Source organism: Littorina saxatilis, linkage group LG11 (assembly GCF_037325665.1).
Source record: "Littorina saxatilis isolate snail1 linkage group LG11, US_GU_Lsax_2.0, whole genome shotgun sequence".
NCBI classification, from domain to species: Eukaryota; Metazoa; Mollusca; class Gastropoda; order Littorinimorpha; family Littorinidae; genus Littorina; species Littorina saxatilis.
The window spans coordinates 19,295,508-19,314,572 of NC_090255.1; the positions used below are offsets into that span (position 1 = coordinate 19,295,508).

A 19,065-nucleotide genomic window follows, 5' to 3' on the forward strand; every position below is an offset into this window, starting at 1 on the left:
ATAATCCTTTGTAATGCACATACAAAATTCAGCATGTAAAGATATTGCCAACTTTTGTTGCTAGGTTTTCTTGTAGTTTAAAAATTTCTGCGAGGAACCGGAAGTTTTATTCGTCTGCCATCGAGTTATGTTGATGCGATGAGGAGCCTTTGATTTAAAACAGGATTTTGACGGTACTGCGTTCATGATTTAATGTCTTGTGTGTTACAAATGTCGAATATGTTATTTCAACATTTTGGTGGAAGTACCCCTTTGACTGCCCTGTTTGTTGGAATGGATAGAGCGCACAGCATAACGCCCTCTTTCTCTTACTTAGTACATTACTACATAGACCATTAATATCGTTGAATATATGTACCTCGTCAATTTCTATAGATTTTTGAAGCGATTTAGTGAATTGGCGTGCATATTGTGAATCGGTTTAAATACTCACTTACATACACACATGCCTACTCATACACATATTTCACAAATTTATATTTGTAAGGCGCAGGGGACAAGAAGGGCAGTCAGTTGAAACCATGCTTTCTTGAACTGGGATAACATGATTTTTTGTTTTAAACATAATTTTTTTTCATATTTATGACTTTGTTGTTCCATTGCTGGGAAATTCGGGTCGCTTCTTCCCAGTGGAAAGCTAGCAGCAACAGAGTTGACTCCGGAGTGTATTGAGGTCTAACGAATGACGTCTCACAGCGTGCGCGGTCGTCCTTGGCGGTCAAGAAAGCCGCGAGCGCCGCCGCGATCATTGCGCAGACGACACTTCTAGACCGCCAATATTTGTTGTGCGCATCACGTGCTCCACATAAATCGGCCGGAAACGAAGCATTTGGGAAACCTGGATACAGGGGTCGAATCTTGTATACACTCCGAGTGCGTATAGCCAGTGCGTAATTCTTTATCGTGTGCATGCTTGGGGCTGATTGGACACCGAGGAGAGTTTGCACAAAGTTGTCTCGCCGAACATGGGATATTTTGAACTCATGTCAATAGAGACATACTAGCTGGTTTCAAAGCCAACACGGCTATACCATTGCAACTGAGCTATCTCTCCGCTCTATAGCTAGTATACAGTTTTGTGGAACCAGTAAAGGAGGGATAAATAAGAGGCATTAATTAAAAAGTTAAAAAAACGACTTTCAACAGCTTAAGAGGAAATCAGAAAAAAAACCCACGCACAGCTATGAAAAAGGCGGAAAAACAAATTGTAAACAACACTTCACCGCAATGTAGAAACAACTTAAAATACTCTGAAGAAGCGGATATATATGTCAAAGTGTTTTTGATTTGAATGCACAACATAGACTTGCAAAATTAGAGCATTTGCAGTTTCTGAAAACTTGCTGTGGTTACTGTTACAATTTCTAAAGTGTGAAATTGACACCTGGTTACATCCCATGTCGTGGGAACTGCATAGGATAAGGATAATTAAGTATCATGTATGATATCGAATCCCTCGCCGAACATGGGATTTATACTCATGTCAATAGTGTGAACGGACACCCGCGGGGCATCTGTGAGTTACCCTCATGGAAATTCTTCCTTGGGAAAGCGAGCAGCCATATATATACTATATGGCGCTTGAAACATTATTTTTTTCTTTTTCCTTTTTCCTGCACTCTGGAAAATAAATCTCTCACAGAACATGATGGTCAAACCCACACCATTAGTGACAAAATGGTTTGAAAGCCAGCGCCACTACTTCTTCTTCGTTCATGGGCTTAGACTCCCATGTTCACTCACGTTTTTAGCACGAGTGGATTTTTACATGTATGAGTCTATGACTGTTTTTACCCCGCCATTCAGGCAGCATACACCGATTTCGGGGGAGGCATGCTGGGTATTTTCGTGTTTCTATAACCCACCGAACTCTGACATGGGTTACAGGATCTTTTCCGTGCGCACTTGGTCTTGTGCTTGCGTGTACATACGAAGGGGGTTAAGTCACTAGCAGGTCTGCACATAAGTTGACCTGGGAGATCGGAAAAATCTCCACTCTTAACCCACCAGGCGGCAGCGACCGGGATTCGAACTCACGACCTCCCGATTAGGAGGCCGACGTCTTACCACTGCGCCCATCAGCCCCACTACTGACTGAGCTATCTCTGCCAAAGATAATCGAGAATGGAGCTACGATTAGTGCAGGAGACAAATTAGGGTTGATGTATATATATTGATACATTTTATGTTGCAGGCTGAAGTGCATTCAGCAGACTTGAAACACCATGGAGTTTGCCGAGTTTATAAAGACGCCCATGGTCAACAATGTGACCTTGCGACGACCTTTCACAAGGTCGCTGGAAGGAACCCTGTGTGTCACAGGTCATCAGCTGATTTTGTCATCACGCGACGAAAAGCAAGAGGAAGTGTGGGTGAGTTGATTTTCATGATGTTCAGGGAAGAATAACTTGAAAATTGTCCTGGCTACAAAAACATTGTTCTGTCAGAAGACCTCTTGCATGTCAAAACTGTCAAACAATGGACTGGGCAGAGGTCAGAACAATACATTAGATAAAAAAAAAGTATGCGTTACTGGCCAAAGCCCGAGGCCCGACTACAACATTTGTAAAATAAAGAAAAATGTGCAGAGGTTGTGGACCAGTTAGAAGATATATAATGAGAAATAATGAGAAAGCAATGTCTTAGGGTGAAGGGAGGGAGGGTGGAAGAGATGAGACTTGAAAGGGGGGTTCCACTGTCTGTATGCACGGTAAAGGGGGTCCTTCATTGAGCCCGAAGTCGACTTCGCAAAGTCTTTTTACCGAAAACTCAGTGCTAAAGGTTCTTGCGGCCAGCTTCATGAAGTATAATTTGCGTAGTCGACTTTGTTCAGTTCAGGACAGGCTTCAGACTTGTGAACACTTGATTGCAGATGATGCACAGTATGGTGGACAGTGTAGAGAAGCGACTGAGCGGTGCGGGTGGCACGATCACACTCAAGTGTAAGGACTTTGTGCACATGTACCTGGACATGCCCTCTGCTGAAGATTGCCTCAACGTCGCTGCTTCAGTGGAACAACTCTCCAACATCCGTGAGACCAAGCGATTATGCGGATTCTTTGTCTTATTCAATTTGGAATTGTGTACAGAATAGTTTATGTATGTTTTTGTGAGGCGCTTAGAACTATTTTAGGATTTGCGCCATATAAATATTATTATTCCTCGTTCACTTCTTACAAATGTTCCCTCCTGTGGTGTGTACATGTGCGACTGTCTTCTGTACGAACCCCAAAAACTGCTTCTCAGTTTGGTTAACATTGTCGTCAGTTGGTGCAATATCATTGCAAACAATACAACGATACGTTAAAGAATGATTCATGTGGAGCACGTATGAATTTGCTGACTGGAAGACGGCGTTTCAGCACAGCATCTCATATTTGATTGACCATGAAGGTGACTGCGGCTGTCACCTTCTGGTTGTGTCATCTTCCAGGTTGTAAATTGATTTAGAAGTAAATAATTGTTTAGCTGAAAATGCTGATGTCTACGAATCTTACAGGTGGAGGGAGGAGCAGGGGATAGCAGCAAATGACAGGGCAAGTTAGAAAAAGGGGATTGTTTCTGTTTCAGACGACGTCAGCTTAAAGTATCCCTTTTTCTTCCGCCCCCTGTTCGACATCATGGAGAACGGATGGGACGCCTACCAGCCCGAGAGAGAGTTCAGCCGCCACAAGGAGATCTCGGAGGACTGGAGGCTCAGCTACGTCAACAAAGATTTCCAGGTAAGGCATTTAAAATTTGTTGAGCTTTGTTTGGAGGTGTGTGTGGTGTTGCATATGTATATGATTTTGTGTAAGGGGAGGAGGTTGGGGGGAGGGTGGCTGGCACTTGATCTATCTAGGATTCCAATATATAATAATAATAAATCACTTTTTGATAGAGCAAGTCCAGATTCACAGCTCCAAGCGCTTTACAATTCCAATAAAAACACACACACACACAGGTTCGCGCAAGAACAAGCGTACGGTCAACAACAACAAAAATTAAGCAAGCGAGCATACTTAAAATATGAATGCATGTTCACTCTCTCTCTCTCTCTTTCTTTCTCATGTGAACATGATTTAGAAGCGTGATTGCATGGCTGCACGGACAGTAAATTGTCATGGTATGTTAACCAGCAGAAAAGTAGGACACTGTTTGTGGCCTAGGACACTGTTTGTGGCCTAGGACACTGTTTGTGGCCTAGGACACTGTTTGTGGCCTAGGACACTGTTTGTGGCCTAGGACACTGTTTGTGGCCTAGGACACTGTTTGTGGCCTAGGACACTGTTTGTGGCCTAGGACACTGTTTGTGGCCTAGGACACTGTTTGTGGCCTAGGACACTGTTTGTGGCCTAGGACACTGTTTGTGGCCTAGGACACTGTTTGTGGCCTAGGACACTGTTTGTGGCCTAGGACACTGTTTGTGGCCTAGGACACTGTTTGTGGCCTAGGACACTGTTTGTGGCCTAGGACACTGTTTGTGGCCTAGGACACTGTTTGTGGCCTAGGACACTGTTTGTGGCCTAGGACACTGTTTGTGGCCTAGGACACTGTTTGTGGCCTAGGACACTGTTTGTGGCCTAGGACACTGTTTGTGGCCTAGGACACTGTTTGTGGCCTAGGACACTGTTTGTGGCCTAGGACACTGTTTGTGGCCTAGGACACTGTTTGTGGCCTAGGACACTGTTTGTGGCCTTACGCTTGAGGATTGTATGGTTGTATTTGAACCGGCCAGGTGTGTTCTTCCTAACCCCTGTGTAATCCAGTATGCAATCAGATAAGGAAAGGTAAGAAAGGTAAGGTATCATATAGTCCTATGAGGTTACCCTAATAGAAATTCAGGTTGCTTTCTCCCTGGAGACACGCCGATAACTGGTTCCAAAGCCGGTGCTGCCACCGACTGAGCTATCTTTCAGCCCTTCAAGGATACAGAGGAAGGTTACATGACTGTGTGTTTGTGTCACAGGTATGCCCGTCCTACCCCCATGCTGTGATCGTACCCAAGGTGGTGGACGATGAAACACTGGTGAAAGCAGCAGGTTTCAGAATGGGAGGAAGGTTCCCCGTCTTCAGTTTCTTCCACAGAGAGAGCAAGGTCAGTTACAGGTGTGAACACTGCAAGATTTGTATGATTTTAAAAGTCTGATTTTGATTGTGAGCTGAGCTCAAAATGAGTGCTTGATGAAGTATGCTCATTGATGATGTGTACATATGGCCGTTGACTGTCCCATAGTTTTGACGTGAAGGAGGTCTTCCAGCTGAACAATGTTGTGTAGCGCGGACATGAGGACCTATTCACATTTTCAACCCTAGCCAACTGACAATGTCTGGGTATATCTTTTATGTCGGTGTAGTGTTTGACCCAGTCAGTAAGATCTGAGAAAGAAAGGGACGTAAGCGCTCTAAATGCATACAACATGTGCAACAAGAGTAAGAGAAAGTTATTCAGAACCAATCTCCTGGCACCTGGGAGAATTACAAGCATTGAAATGAATAAGTGATTTTCATTCTCCAGTCAGTAAGACATTTACACCTGTCGTACCTGTTGCTTCCAGGCTGTGTTAATGCGTAGCAGTCAACCAATGACAGGGCAGTCTGGACGTCGGTGTAAAGAAGACGAAAAGCTCATCAACAGCATCCTGGGAAAGGGTCGCCGTGGTTACATCGTCGACACGAGAGCTCAGACAGTGGCCAAGATGGCTCAGAGCAAAGGTGGGTGTTGTTTGGCGAGGTTCACAGTATTTGGAACAGGCTAAAGCCTGATACTACAGCTATTAATTGGGTGAAGCTAGCTGGTATGGATAGAAAGTTGAAAGGATGTTGAATCATGTATTGTCCATCATATTTTAGAGAATATTTCTCATGGAGAATGATTTACTTAGTCTAAAGCTCAAAAACATCACAATCGCCAAGAATCGAGTTTCGCCAAAACTCCAGGACGAAGATGTTATTTTATCTGCAGCCCTTTCAGCTGATGGTAAAGTTGTACATGCTGCATAAGAATCTGACCTTGGGGTTCCTTTTTCTTGTTGAAAGGTGGCGGATACGAACCCGAAGCCCACTACCCTCAGTGGCGACGCATCCATCAACCCATCGAACGTCGTCAGGCTTTCCACGATTCACTCATCAAAATGATTGAAGGTAGGCAAGAGTTTTTGTTTTCATTTCCCCTGTGATTTTTCAAAACAGAAACAAAAGAAACCTGCAGTGGAACCCCCCTTTTTAAACCTACAAATGGGCGGGGATGTAGCTCAGTCAGGGCGGGGATGTAGCTCAGTCAGGGCGGGGATGTAGCTCAGTCAGGGCGGGCATGTAGCTCAGTCAGGGCGGGGATGTAGCTCAGTCAGGGCGGGGATGTAGCTCAGTCAGGGCGGGCATGTAGCTCAGTCAGGGCGGGGATGTAGCTCAGTCAGGGCGGGGATGTAGCTCAGTCAGGGCGGGGATGTAGCTCAGTCAGGGCGGGGATGTTGCTCAGTCAGGGCGGGGATGTAGCTCAGTCGGTAGCGCGCTGGATTTGTATCCAGTTGGCCGCTGTCAGCGTGAGTTCGTCCCCACGTTCTGCGAGAGATTTATTTCTCAGAGTCAACTTTGTGTGCAGACTCTCCTCGGTGTCCGAACACCACCCCCCCCCCCCCCCCCCCCCCATGTGTACACGCAAGCACAAGACCAAGTGCGCACGAAAAAGATCCTGTAATCCATGTCAGAGTTCGGTGGGTTATAGAAACACGAAAATACCCAGCATGCTTCCTCCGAAAACGGCGTATGGCTGCCTAAATGGCGGGGTAAAAAACGGTCATACACGTAAAATTCCACTCAGGCAAAAAACACGAGTGTACATGGGAGTTTCAGCCCACGAACGCAGAAGAAGAAGAAGAAACCTACAAATATTCTGAGAAAATCCGGTCTTAAAAAGGGGGAGGGAGGAGTAGGTACATTTACAGGGGTTATGAACAGAAAATCTTACTGGGTAGATGTGTTGGAAGAATTGACATTTTCTGTGGAAATTCCTGTTGTGCACATTTCTTTCACTTTTTAAGTTGTTGTGTTTGTCACAAAGCGTTATGTGTGACATTTGTAGATAAGATTTCCAGGAGATGTCCTTACTGAAATCTCGTTATTCGTAGTATGGTGGAGGTTGCTACTGAGGCATGGGCTATCAGAACACCGCCAAAAAAAGTCTCCATACAGTGAAACCTCCCCTGGCTACCATCTCTAGTTACATCCCGATAAATGCAGATGACTATCGGTATCTTCTTCTTCTTCTTCTGCGTTCGTGGGCTGAAACTCCCACGTACACTTGTGTTTTTGCACGAGTGGATTTGTACGTGTATGACTGTTTTTACCCTGCCATTTGGGCAGCCATACGCCGCTTTCAAAGGAAGCATGCTGGGTATTTTCATGTTTTTATAACCCACCGAACTCTGATATGGATTACAGGATCTTTTCCGTGCGCACTTGGTCTTGTGCTTGCATGTACACACGAAAGGGGATAAGGCACTAGCAGGTCTGCACATAAGTTGACCTGGGAGATCGAAAAAATCTCCACCTTAACCCACCAGGCGCGGCTGGAATTCGAACCCACGACCTTCAGCTTTGGAGGCCGACGTCTTACCACCAAGCCATTACGCCCGTCACTATCGGTATCAACTAAGCCTGTTTAATTTTTGCCTGGCTACTGGCAAAATCGTTTCCTATACCCCCTACCTGTCTTGCAAAGCTAGGGGCTAGCCGCAAGCAGTTCTTACCTGTACGAAACGGGCGTCTTGACAGGTCTGTGGTGATGTACATGTACACTTGGACGAGATGGAAGGCCCCTTTGATCTGGTTGAGCATCACCAGTGCTGGACTGATCGTGTAACCTGCGAACGCCAAGAAGAAGAAGATCTGTTTGAGCAAAATCTGACTACAGTGGAACCCCCATATCAAGACCATCCAATTTCTTTCTTCTTCTTCTGCGTTCGTGGGCTGAAACTCCCATGTACACTCGTGTTTTTTGCACGAGTGGAATTTTACGTGTATGACCGTTTTTACCCCGCCATTAAGGCAGCCATACGCCGCTTTCGGAGGAAGCATGCTGGATATTTTCGTGTTTCTATAACCCATCGAACTCTGACATGGATTACAAGATCTTTTCCGTGCGCACTTGGTCTTGTGCTTGCGTGTACACACGAAGGGGGATAAGCCACTGGCAGGTCTGCACATAAGTTGACCTGGGAGATCGGAAAAATCTCCACACTTAACCCACCAGGCGGCCGCGACCGGGATTCAAACCCTCGACCTTCCGATTAAGAGGCCGACGTCTTACCACCCCGCCACAGCGCCCGTCTAAGACCATCCAATTCAAGCTTCCTTCCCTTTCAAGACCTTGTTTTTTCAGATTTTCTATTTATAGCCTCTGTAAATGTACCCCTATTTTAAAATGGCCCCCTTTTTAAGACCAGATTTTCTCAGATTTATCTAGGTCTTAAATGGGGAGTTCTACTGTATATATCTCCCCATCGCTTGCTTGACACTCGTTGTGTGTTATTGCAGCCAGCAGTGACAGCGGGGCGACGATGGACAAGTGGCTGTCCAAGCTGGAGTCCAGTGCGTGGCTGACCCACATCAAGGACATTCTGACCACTGCCTGTGTGGTTGCCCAGTGCATGGACAAGGAAGGTTGTTATACTGTGTGCATCTTGTGGGTGGTCGATTCTAGTAGAGCACAGAGACCACCCAGGCAGTTCCTTTTTGGTATGAACTCAGAACTCAGGAATTTTATTGTTTAGGGCAACTGACCCGTTACAACTGGTACATATTTAACATAACAGAATACCTCTCTCTTTCACTCTCTCTCTCTCCATGACTCACACACTCTCTCTCTCTCTCACTCTCTCTCTCTCTCTCTCTCTCTCTCTCTCTCTCTCTCTCTCTCTCTCTCTCACACACACACACACAGACACAGACACAGACACACACACACACACAGACACACACACACACACACATACTCACACACACAGACACACACACACACAGACACACACACACACGCACACACACACACACACACACACTGAGTACATACATGTATGGATATTTTTGGTACGAAGCAAGTGTGGCAGGCTGGGCATCACAAGGCAAGTGTGGCAGGCTGGGCATCACAAGACAGATGTGGAAGGACTTTTACCGAATCCCTATCCCTGGATGGCCGAGTGGTAACGCACTTGCGCTCGGAAGCGAGAGGTTGCGTGTTCAGGCCTGGGTCAGGCCGCAATTTTCTCCCCCCTTTCCTAACCTAGGTGGTGGGTTCAAGTACTAGTCTTTCGGATGAGACGAAAAACCGAGGTCCCTTCGTGTACTCTACATTGGGGTGTGCACGTTAAAGATCCCACGATTGACAAAAGGGTCTTTCCTGGCAAAATTGTATAGGCATAGATAAAAATGTCCATCAAATACCCGTGGGACTTGGAATAAAGTAAAAAAAATTCCATCTCACACGGCATTAAGTCTCAGGAAACATGAATACACGCATGCAGGAAAAAAAAAATATGGGTAGCACCGTATGTATGGCAGCTCGCTTTCCCCGGGGAGAAAGCAGCCCGAATTTCCATGAGGGTAACCTCACTGGACTGTAAATCCATCCATTGTACAAGTAGACCTGTTTTTACTTCATCTTTTACCTGTATTTTTTGTAAACTGCTGCCACCTTGACAAATTGTGCAGGTACCCCGGTGTTGGTGCACGGTGCCGAGGGTTCAGACACCACCCTGCTGGTTACCTCCCTTTCTCAACTCATCCTTGACAAGGACTGTCGCACGGTTACTGGGTAGGTACAAGCATCTCTTACATTTTCTTCTCCTTCTCATTCGTCAGACAAGACTTCAGCAGATGTTGTTTGGTTGAAAGTCTTGCAAGGGCACTGCTCTGTATATGGCTGATTCTGAGTGTTATGTATAGGTGTCCCTTGCATTTTGATTTCCTTGGGTTGATATTGTATGCATGTTTGTGTACAGTACCTGGCTAAAGGAACACTCCACACTGTTGTAAAATGCAAGCCAGGAAAGATATTGCAAAAAAGAAAGAAAAAACAGATTCGTGTAGGATATTTTACAGGATAATGATATATGTGTGCATTTTATGTGTAGTCTTGTTTTACCTGACGTGTGTTTTGCGTGTGTTTGCGTGCGTGCATGCATGCGTATTTGTGTGTGTTTGTGTGTGTGTATATAAAGCAATTCAGTGAGCACATTGTATTTTGTTGTGTTTGAATGTATTGAATGTACTCGAGCCAAGCAATATTTCTGTGTACTGCACATGGTTGAAATAAAGTCTACTATTTTTGTTTTTAGGTTGGCAGCACTGATAGAGCGAGAGTGGGTGCAAGCGGGTCATCCGTTCCGTTTCCGTTGTGCCAAGTCAGCGTACGCCATCAGCAAACAGCGCCACGAGTCTCCCGTCTTTCTGCTCTTCATGGACTGCGTGTGGCAGGTAGGGCTGCATACCGTTGGCTGCTGCTACGCAGTCCTTATGTTTATCGTTACGATACCCTCATCCTTAGCATTACATCAACCTTATTATCCTGGAAAAATTCCGAAACAAATAGACTGCTAACGTTCCGAAATCAGGTAACAAAATATAAGAAATGGATCTGCATATGTTCAAGTTTTTATTTATGAAAGTAAAAACTTTCTCTGCTTTGTTTATGAATAAGGGCTTTGTGTTGAGATAAATTAGGGATTCATAGTGAGACATATTAGGGTTTGTCCTGAGACAATTTATGGCTTTGTTCTGAGGTAAATTAGTGCTTCGTCATGAAGCAAGTTACAGTAAATGAGGAACCCTCGACCTCCCGATTAAGAGGCCGACGTCTTGCCACCCCGCCACAGCGCCCGTCACAACGCTAGCTATGATGCATATCTGTGTTCAGTTCTACTAAGGCTTAATTCCTGCAAGGTTTCGTAAAACTCGCAGTGGTTACTTTGCTAGGATTTTGTATAGTTTGAAATTGACGGAGTTACTTTCCATGACACGGGAGAAAAAGGTTGCAGAAGTTGTTACTATCATTGTACATTATTTTTTTCTTTATATTCATTGTTAATATTCAGGCAATCCAAATCTCCGCAATTTTGCCGATTTCCGCGAAAGCAAAAAACACCCATGAGGGACAAAATAGTGTGTGTTTTTTACATGCACAATTTATCCTTTACCAGAGGGGGTTGAATTCATATAAATTTGCAAGGCCAAAATGCTTCAGATTCTTGCCCATGAACCAAACCACCCCAGGCGCTATTTAGTTCTTTGAAATTGATTCTTCCTTGAATGGATTGCCTTGAATAATTGTGAATTTGTTTCGTGTGACAGATCTGGTCACAGTTCCCGTGCTCCTTTGAGTTCAACGAGAGCTTCCTTGTCATGTTGGTACAGCATGCTTACTTCTCACAGTTTGGTGAGTATCTTGTCCTTTTCTTCATCTTCTGGGTTCCCAGCTATGGTAGAATTTCAATAAGGTCTCTTGGGCGAAGTCTACCCTCCCGCCACAGTGACTCTTAAGTTACCAACAGCTTTTCATGGGTCTCCACTTTACTGGGCCACGTCTGGCGTCTCAAAGTGCATCTTGTCTTTTTCTTCTTCTGGGTTCTCAGCCATGCTAGACTTTTAATGCGAAGTCCGCTCTCCGCCACAGTGACTCTAAAGTTACCAACAGCTTGTCATTGGCCTTCAGTGGGCTGGGCCTCATCTGGAGTCTCAGAGTGTATCTTGTCCTTTTCTTCTTCTGGGTTCCCAGCCATGCTAGACTTTCAATGCGAAGTCCGCTCTCCGCCGCAGTGACTCTAACGTGGGCCTCAATTTAATGCACTAGGCCACATCAGGCGTCTCAGAGTGTATCTTGATCGTCCTTTTCTTCTTCTGCGTTCAGAGCTATGCTAGAATTTCAATAAGGTCTTTCGGGCGAAGTCTGCTCTCCGCCGCAGTGACTCTGCCATCACTGCAGCTTGTTATGGGTTTCCACTGCACTGGGTCATGTCAGGCGTCTCGTGACATATCTTGTTCTTTTTTTCTTCTGGGCCATGCTAGAATGTCATGAACGTCTTTAGGGCGAAGCCTGCTCTCCGCCGCAGTGAATCTAATGTTACAAACATCTTGTTGTGGGCTTCCAATGCACTGGGCCACATCATGCGTCTCAGGGTGTATCTTGTCCTTTTGAGGAGTAGTTTCTTATTGAACACAGTTCTGTGTGGCATACTTGTTGTTTCTATGTCTCGTGCTGGGATTCCAGTATTTGAGATGCGCATACATAGCTTATTTGCCTTGGTTTCTTTTCGATATACAGATGTACAATCAAAATGAATTGTTTTAATCATGCAGGATGCTAACACACAGATGCACATGTACACATTCATGCACATACACAGGCACTGTCTGTCGGTCTGTCTTATTTCTTTAAGGGATCAAATTTGCATTTTGTACCATACTCCAAATTTTCTTGTTCTTATAATCGTTTGTTTTTCAGATTCTTGTGTGTTTTTCTGTGGTTTCCTATTCATCTAGCTCTAGGTGGGGATTATGATGATGATATTGTGATTGCAGGGACGTTCCTGTGCAATAACGAGGCAGAACGCAAGTCTTACACTCTGAGGGACCGCACTGTCTCTCTCTGGTTTGTTCTTTGTTATGGTCATGCGCATATCCAAACTACAGTCTGTCTTAATGCTTGCGTAAATGTATGCATTAGCCTCTGTTTTCTGTGAGGGATTTTCCCCAAAATCGTTTGTGACCTGTGGAAGTTTCCATTAAAAATGCAACTTAAGTCATGTCTTTTGAGAACAAAATAAGTGTCCTTATTTTTTAATTATGAAGAGTAAATCTGGAAAACTTGAGTCTTAAAACATGGATGGTCCTAAAAAGGGGGCAGGGCTGGGGGGTAGGGGTGTCCTGAAAGGGTGGGGGCGGGGGGTTCCAGTAAATTGAACTTTTGAGGGATTGCATAGAGCTGTGATGGCTGGTATGACAATTTGTATGAACAACAGGTCGTACGTGAACCGCCCAGAGACCATACAGAAGTACATCAACCCGCTGTACGACCCCAACCCTGTCGTCATCTGGCCGTCTGTCGCACCACAGAGCTTGGTAAGTTACACTCTAGCTGTCTGTCTGTCTTTCTCTGTCTGTCTGTCGGTGTGTGTTTCTCTCTCTCTCTCTGTCTGTCTGTCTGTCTGTCTGTCTGTCTCTCTCTCTCTCTCTCTCTCTCTCTCTTTCACTCACAAACACACACAAACAGCCTGCACGCACAAACACATGCACTTTCTCTTTCTCTCTCAGTCTCTCGCTCTGTTTCTCTCTCAAACACACGCACACATATACACTATCTTTCATTGTCACACACACACACATACACACACGTACCCACACACACATACACACACGTACCCACACACACACATTCCCTCCACCCTCCCCACACACACAAAAGTACCTCATTACCACAAAAATCAACTTTTTTTCCCTTTTCCTCACACATGTATTGATTTTTTCTCCTTTCTCTCTTCCTTGAAGAATCTGTGGAACAGCCTGTACCTACGGGGTCAGGTCAACCCGGGGCCGCAGGACGAGGCTTGGACAGAGATCACAAAGATTCGTCAATACGACAAAGAACTAACCTCTAAGGTCAACAAGCTGCGCAGGTAAATCACACACGTTAGGCTTGGTTTTGATGTGTTTCCAGTGTTGTTCCAATAGACTCAGAGGACATTATAGGTCGGTTGGACCGGGATTGGAACTATGTATCGGTCTATGTATTTGTCTGTTTAGTCGGAATATTGATGATCAGACGATTAGACGACCTCCTGCATGTTGAAACTACATTGTTTAGTTCACGTTACATAATTGTTAATGTTTTTATTTGCAAACATAATCCTCTCAGACATGGTGAGTTAGGAAAGTTTCCATGGTGTTTGAGGACTACATGAAGTCTCAAGCAAAAGCTCAGAGACAGTGACTTTTGAAAGGATCTGGGTTGTCCACAACCTTATGACCTGGTAAGCACAATGAAGGTTAGAGAAATCTACTTGTTAAATTCTGCTTTCTGGTTATGCCTGTATTTAGCCACAAGAGTTTAGGGTTTATTTCGCGTTTATTTAGCTGAAATCCTTTTCATTGCATGTCATTGCAGACAACTGGCGTCGCTGACACGAGAGGCAGTAACCGCAGGCGTCGTTCTTCCTTCTGCCATGGACGGTGGGGGTGGAGGGGATGAATCCAAAACGCACTGATCATCAAACGTTTCACAGACTCTGTTGATTCCCTGGCTCCAGACAGGTCTGGTTTTTACCACTAGACTACGTTTGCAAATAACTCTGTGAGGGTTTTTATGGTTGCGGAAGGTTTGCACTCCTTCAAAACAATGAGTCAAATTACAGTGCAACCCCCCTTGTAAGACCTCTACAAATCTGAGAAAACCAGGTCTTAAAAAAGAAGGGAGTCTTGAAATGGGGGGTAGATTTACAGAGGTTACGAACAGAACATCTGAAAAATCAAGGCCTTGAAATGGGGGAAGTCTTAAATCGGGGGGTCTTAAAAGGGGGGTTCCACTGTACTGTGAAGCAAGCTCACCAAATTTCTCTGCTGCCATAATAGCTAGGAGTATGTAAGAAATGTTAAGTCCTTTGTACTGGAAACTTGCATTCTCCCAGTAAGGTCATATATTGTACTAGGTTGCAAGCCCCTGGAGCAATTTTTTGATTAGTGCTTTTGTGAACAAGAAACAATTAACAAGTGGCTCTATCCCATCCCCCCCACCATGCTTGCTTCCTTCGCAATAGTATGACTAATTGGAAGGGGGACGGGCGGGGATGTAGCTCAGTCGGTAGCGCGCTGGATTTGTATCCAGTTGGCCGCTGTCAGCGTGAGTTCGTCCCCACGTTCGGCGAGAGATTTATTTCTCAGAGTCAACTTTGTGTGCAGACTCTCCTCGGTGTCCGAACACCCCCGTGTGTACACGCAAGCACAAGACCAAGTGCGCACGAAAAAGAACCTGTAATCCATATCAGAGTTCGGTGGGTTATAGAAACACGAAAATACCCAGCATGCTTCCTCTGAAAACGGCATATGGCTGCCTAAATGGCGGGGTAAAAAACGGTCATACACGTAAAATTCCACTCGTGCAAAAAACACGAGTGTACGTGGGAGTTTCAGCCCACGAACGCAGAAGAAGAAGAAGAAGTAGAAGGAAGGGGGACAACTCTTCCACAAACCATTAAAACCACAAGTTATTTCAGTTCAAGGTCTTGTCCAAGTGGTTGTCATGTGACATACCATGGTCAAGTATTGTCAAAGTCAAGTCAAGTCAAGTCAAGTATTTTATTGTTTTGGGCCCAGAGGGCTTTGAAACAAAAATATAACTTTAACAAAAAAAAAGGTAACAAATCAGACAGTTAATGCTCAAAGAATGCTCATACAACTGAGTGGTATTGTTTGTTGCAGTATCAGTTTCAGACACTTTTTTTCTTCCTCGGACGTACCCACCTGTGTGCTATTGTAAGGCTTTACGATAATGACTCCCATTCAAACATGCTGTCCGTGCAGTTCAGCAAAACCTTACTTTAAAACTTTAAACGTGAGAAAAGGAGACTTAAAACAAAAACATACTGTCATGAAAAATAAGGTTAATCTGACTTCACGACTATAGTGTAAATAAATGCGTTGAAATCCTTTCTGAATTTGTTTTTATATACATTCCATTTACAATTCATTTTATCTTTGACTCTTTTCCAAAAAGACAATATTTTCTCCGGGAAAAAAAGTCAATAGAATCAATTTTTTGTTACAATACAAAATTTAAGTTGAAATCCTTGTGAAAGGAACATTTTGCACTGTTCATCACACCGAGTTGTAAATTCAGAATGATCGACGTAGCTCTACAGCTACATTTATACATCTGTTTTAAGACCTCATAAATTTATCTGAGAACTTTAGGTTTCAAATAGAGGTAAATTGAATGACAATATAAAAAAAAAACATTTGAGAAAATGAGGTCTTATAAATAGAGAAAGTCTTCAAATGGAGGTATATTTGCAGGTGACACTATCAAGATAATGCCTTAGAAAATGTGGTCTTATAGTCGAGGGAGTCTTAACAGATAGGTTCCACTGTCTCACCCAAAACAGGTGTCTTTGTTTGCACAGATTATGCTGGTTGAATATTTCATGACATGAAGCTTGATTCCACAATGAAACTTTTGCATGTCTGTGCAGAAAACTACAGATGTTTGGGAGTTATGCATGTTAAAAGTCATTGAGCTTTGCTGTGATAGTTTGGACTTTTTTTTTATATGGGCCAAACGTTATGAACATAATTTGTAAATAGCAGGTCCTTCATAGTTATTTGTCTTCATGGGTAGAATAAGTTGTCAATGTTACTCCGTATTTAGTTGTGTCAAAGATCAAATGTGCTCTTGTCCAGTTTACTTAACCTTCGCCGGTGGTCATGGGTCCGTGTGGACCCAGAAGGGTGTTTAATTGCAAATATCTCTTAAACTAGTTAGAAGTTTTTAATGAGCTTTTAAGAATGCATCAGGCACCTAAAAAGCTCTTATGTCCTAAAATTTCAGCGATAAGTAATAAAAAAAAACAAAGGTCAAATTTAGACTACAAACATCGTGGGGCCGTGCGGACCCATGTTTCTCAAAGAAGGAAAAGCGTGCATCTTTGAGAAGCATGGGTCTGCACGGCCCCACGATGTCTTCCGTGTGTAGTCGATAACCCGAACTGGCGAAGGTTAAAAGTGTATAAGTGTTCAGTTTTGGAGTATGCTTAAAACAGAGCTGGTCATTTGCAAAGATATCTGAATTAATGTCCTGTGTGTTTCCTCTCTGCAATTTCTGATTGTAAATATTGATTTCTGTAATACAAAGATCAAAATAGTAGAGAAATCTATAAACATGATAGCAGCAAATGGTTAACAGGTGAACATTCCATATTTTAAAATTGACATTTATTTTAAGAGGACAGAAACAAATGACCCCGATGCTTCCTAGAGCGTCCAATATCCTTCGCTAGAGAACCTGCATGCAGATCCAAGAACGCACAGACAGTGCCTACTACACACCATGCTATCTCACTTCTATTTTGATTTCATAAAGTATTTGCAATGCAATATGAAGCATATCTGTTTGCGTTTCTGCCCGCTTCCTACGAGGTTCGAGAGTGTAGTTTCAGCAAGCTTGCTGTGGTTACTTTGCTATAATTCTTTAAATTTTGAAATTGACGGAGTTACTTCCCATGTCATGGGAACAGCGTCATTCTGTGGGGGAGGAGGCACAGGGTTAACGACTGTTTCTTGAAGTTTACTGGTTCACATTCCCTCAATCATCCATGTGTTGCCATGCTCCACATCTTTTTTCTGTGAACCAAAGATGTTATTTCTACAGTTTTGTCAGCACTTTCTTGTTGGCCATTTTAAGCTCAAAGATCCTGGATTAACGGAGCCACAATGCCCAATATTGTTTTGTGAATTGGTTTTATTAGTTTTATTTGTGTTGTGTGTGTGTTTTGTTGTTTCTGTGTGTTTTTTATGAGATGTGTGTATGTGAACAGGACATATAGATCGACATGTGTTTTTTTGATTATTTTTTAATTTGATGCGTATGAATTCTTCCATTGTATGAACACTTGAAGATGAATCCAAAGTTGGGCTGTTTCAGCTTAACACTGCAGGTCTGTTTGGTCTTTCGAGTAAATGTATTGAGCTGACGCTGACTGAGTTTGTGCCATGTTTTCTCAACAGATGAATAAAAACAACTTTTTCAATTACGGTAAATAAATCAAGATTTAGTTATTATTAATGACCGTTTTTGTGTGTGATACTACAAGAGCATAGTGTCTTAAATTCAGTCATTCCATTAAACTGCTCTGCATAGACAAAGGGACTCCTGGAGTTGTCCCTTCATGGGAGGTGCCCTCTCATCAGAGGGGCCAGGGGCGGGGATGTAGCTCAGTCGGTAGCGCGCTGGATTTGTATCCAGTTGGCCGCTGTCAGCGTGAGTTCGTCCCCACGTTCGGCGAGAGATTTATTTCTCAGAGTCAACTTTGTGTGCAGACTCTCCTCGGTGTCCGAACACCCCCGTGTGTACACGCAAGCACAAGACCAAGTGCGCACGAAAAAGATCCTGTAATCCATGTCAGAGTTCGGTGGGTTATAGAAACACGAAAATACCCAGCATGCTTCCTCTGAAAAACGACGTATGGCTGCCTAAATGGCGGGGTAAAAAACGGCCATACACGTAAAATTCCCCTCATGCAAAAAACACGAGTTTACGTGGGAGTTTCAGCCCACGAACGCAGAAGAAGATCAGAGGGGCCTCGCATCGCAGGTACCACTGTAGTTTCCAAACACAAGCCAAAGATAGGGTGAGACTACTTGTTTTCAGAACAAATTATCCTGAAGGGTTTTAATAGTATGTCCTTTTCAGCCTTTGAGCAAAGAAGCTGCTGTAGTTCAGAAATAATCATACTCTCACGTTTTCCAAACTCAGGTGTTGATGTAGTAAGACTAATTTATTACTTGGTTTTATGAAACCAAAAGTGCATTTTTGAAAAGTTTGGTTAAATTCAGATAAGATAATGCATAATCTTCAAAAATGTAAAACAAAATTGGTATGGTTATGTAACAATGAAGTTTCAAGAACAAATCTCAGATTTTTGGGTTGTACAATGTACAACATTCTAAAGGAAGGGGAAGGGGGGGTGGGGGGGGGGGTGGGGTATGTTTCATATAGAATATTGAGTGGATATTATCCCAGGCCATTGCTATTAACAAAGAGTGCAATAACGAGATGTCAAAGAGGGTGCTTCATTGTATGTACTTGCATCTAGACTGTCAGCTTTGGAATTGAGTAAAGCATCTTTTATTGAAGCTAATGTGTGTGTGTGGTATATAATGGTTTTGTGTGTGGTGTGATATTGAGCAACCACGTTTGCTGGTTCATGTCAGTCATGTCAAGTGAGGGTATGCGCATGCGCATTTGTGTGTGTGTGTGTGTGTTAGTGTGTGTGTGTGATATTTAGCAACCGCATTTGACGTTTCAGCTGAGGGGGTCAACATCAT

The 19,065-nt window shown here is 43.8% G+C and overlaps 1 protein-coding gene across 1 annotated transcript; it reads left to right on the plus strand.

Annotated features, from left to right (window-relative positions):
• The first annotated feature begins 69 nt into the window (after window positions 1–69).
• Window positions 70–18,873, plus strand: LOC138979944 (myotubularin-related protein 9-like). The gene is made up of 15 exons (XM_070352712.1): window positions 70–173; window positions 2,195–2,372; window positions 2,873–3,032; window positions 3,571–3,722; window positions 4,949–5,077; window positions 5,538–5,694; window positions 6,019–6,123; window positions 8,515–8,640; window positions 9,688–9,790; window positions 10,314–10,452; window positions 11,326–11,410; window positions 12,553–12,622; window positions 12,993–13,092; window positions 13,519–13,646; window positions 14,135–18,873. Exons 2-15 carry the CDS (start codon window positions 2,226–2,228, stop codon window positions 14,232–14,234), a joined length of 1,701 nt encoding a protein of 566 aa, XP_070208813.1. The 5' UTR covers window positions 70–173; window positions 2,195–2,225; the 3' UTR covers window positions 14,235–18,873.
• The last annotated feature ends 192 nt before the right edge of the window (window positions 18,874–19,065 follow it).

Excerpts from the sequence above, each read along its gene's own strand:
- LOC138979944 (XM_070352712.1), top strand. The coding sequence starts at position 2,226 with ATGGAGTTTGCCGAGTTTATAAAGACGCCCATGGTCAACAATGTGACC. Across the intron at positions 6,124-8,514 it reads ACTCATCAAAATGATTGAAG|CCAGCAGTGACAGCGGGGCG; the intron begins GTAGGCAAGAGT and ends GTGTTATTGCAG. Across the intron at positions 9,791-10,313 it reads GACTGTCGCACGGTTACTGG|GTTGGCAGCACTGATAGAGC; the intron begins GTAGGTACAAGC and ends TTTTGTTTTTAG.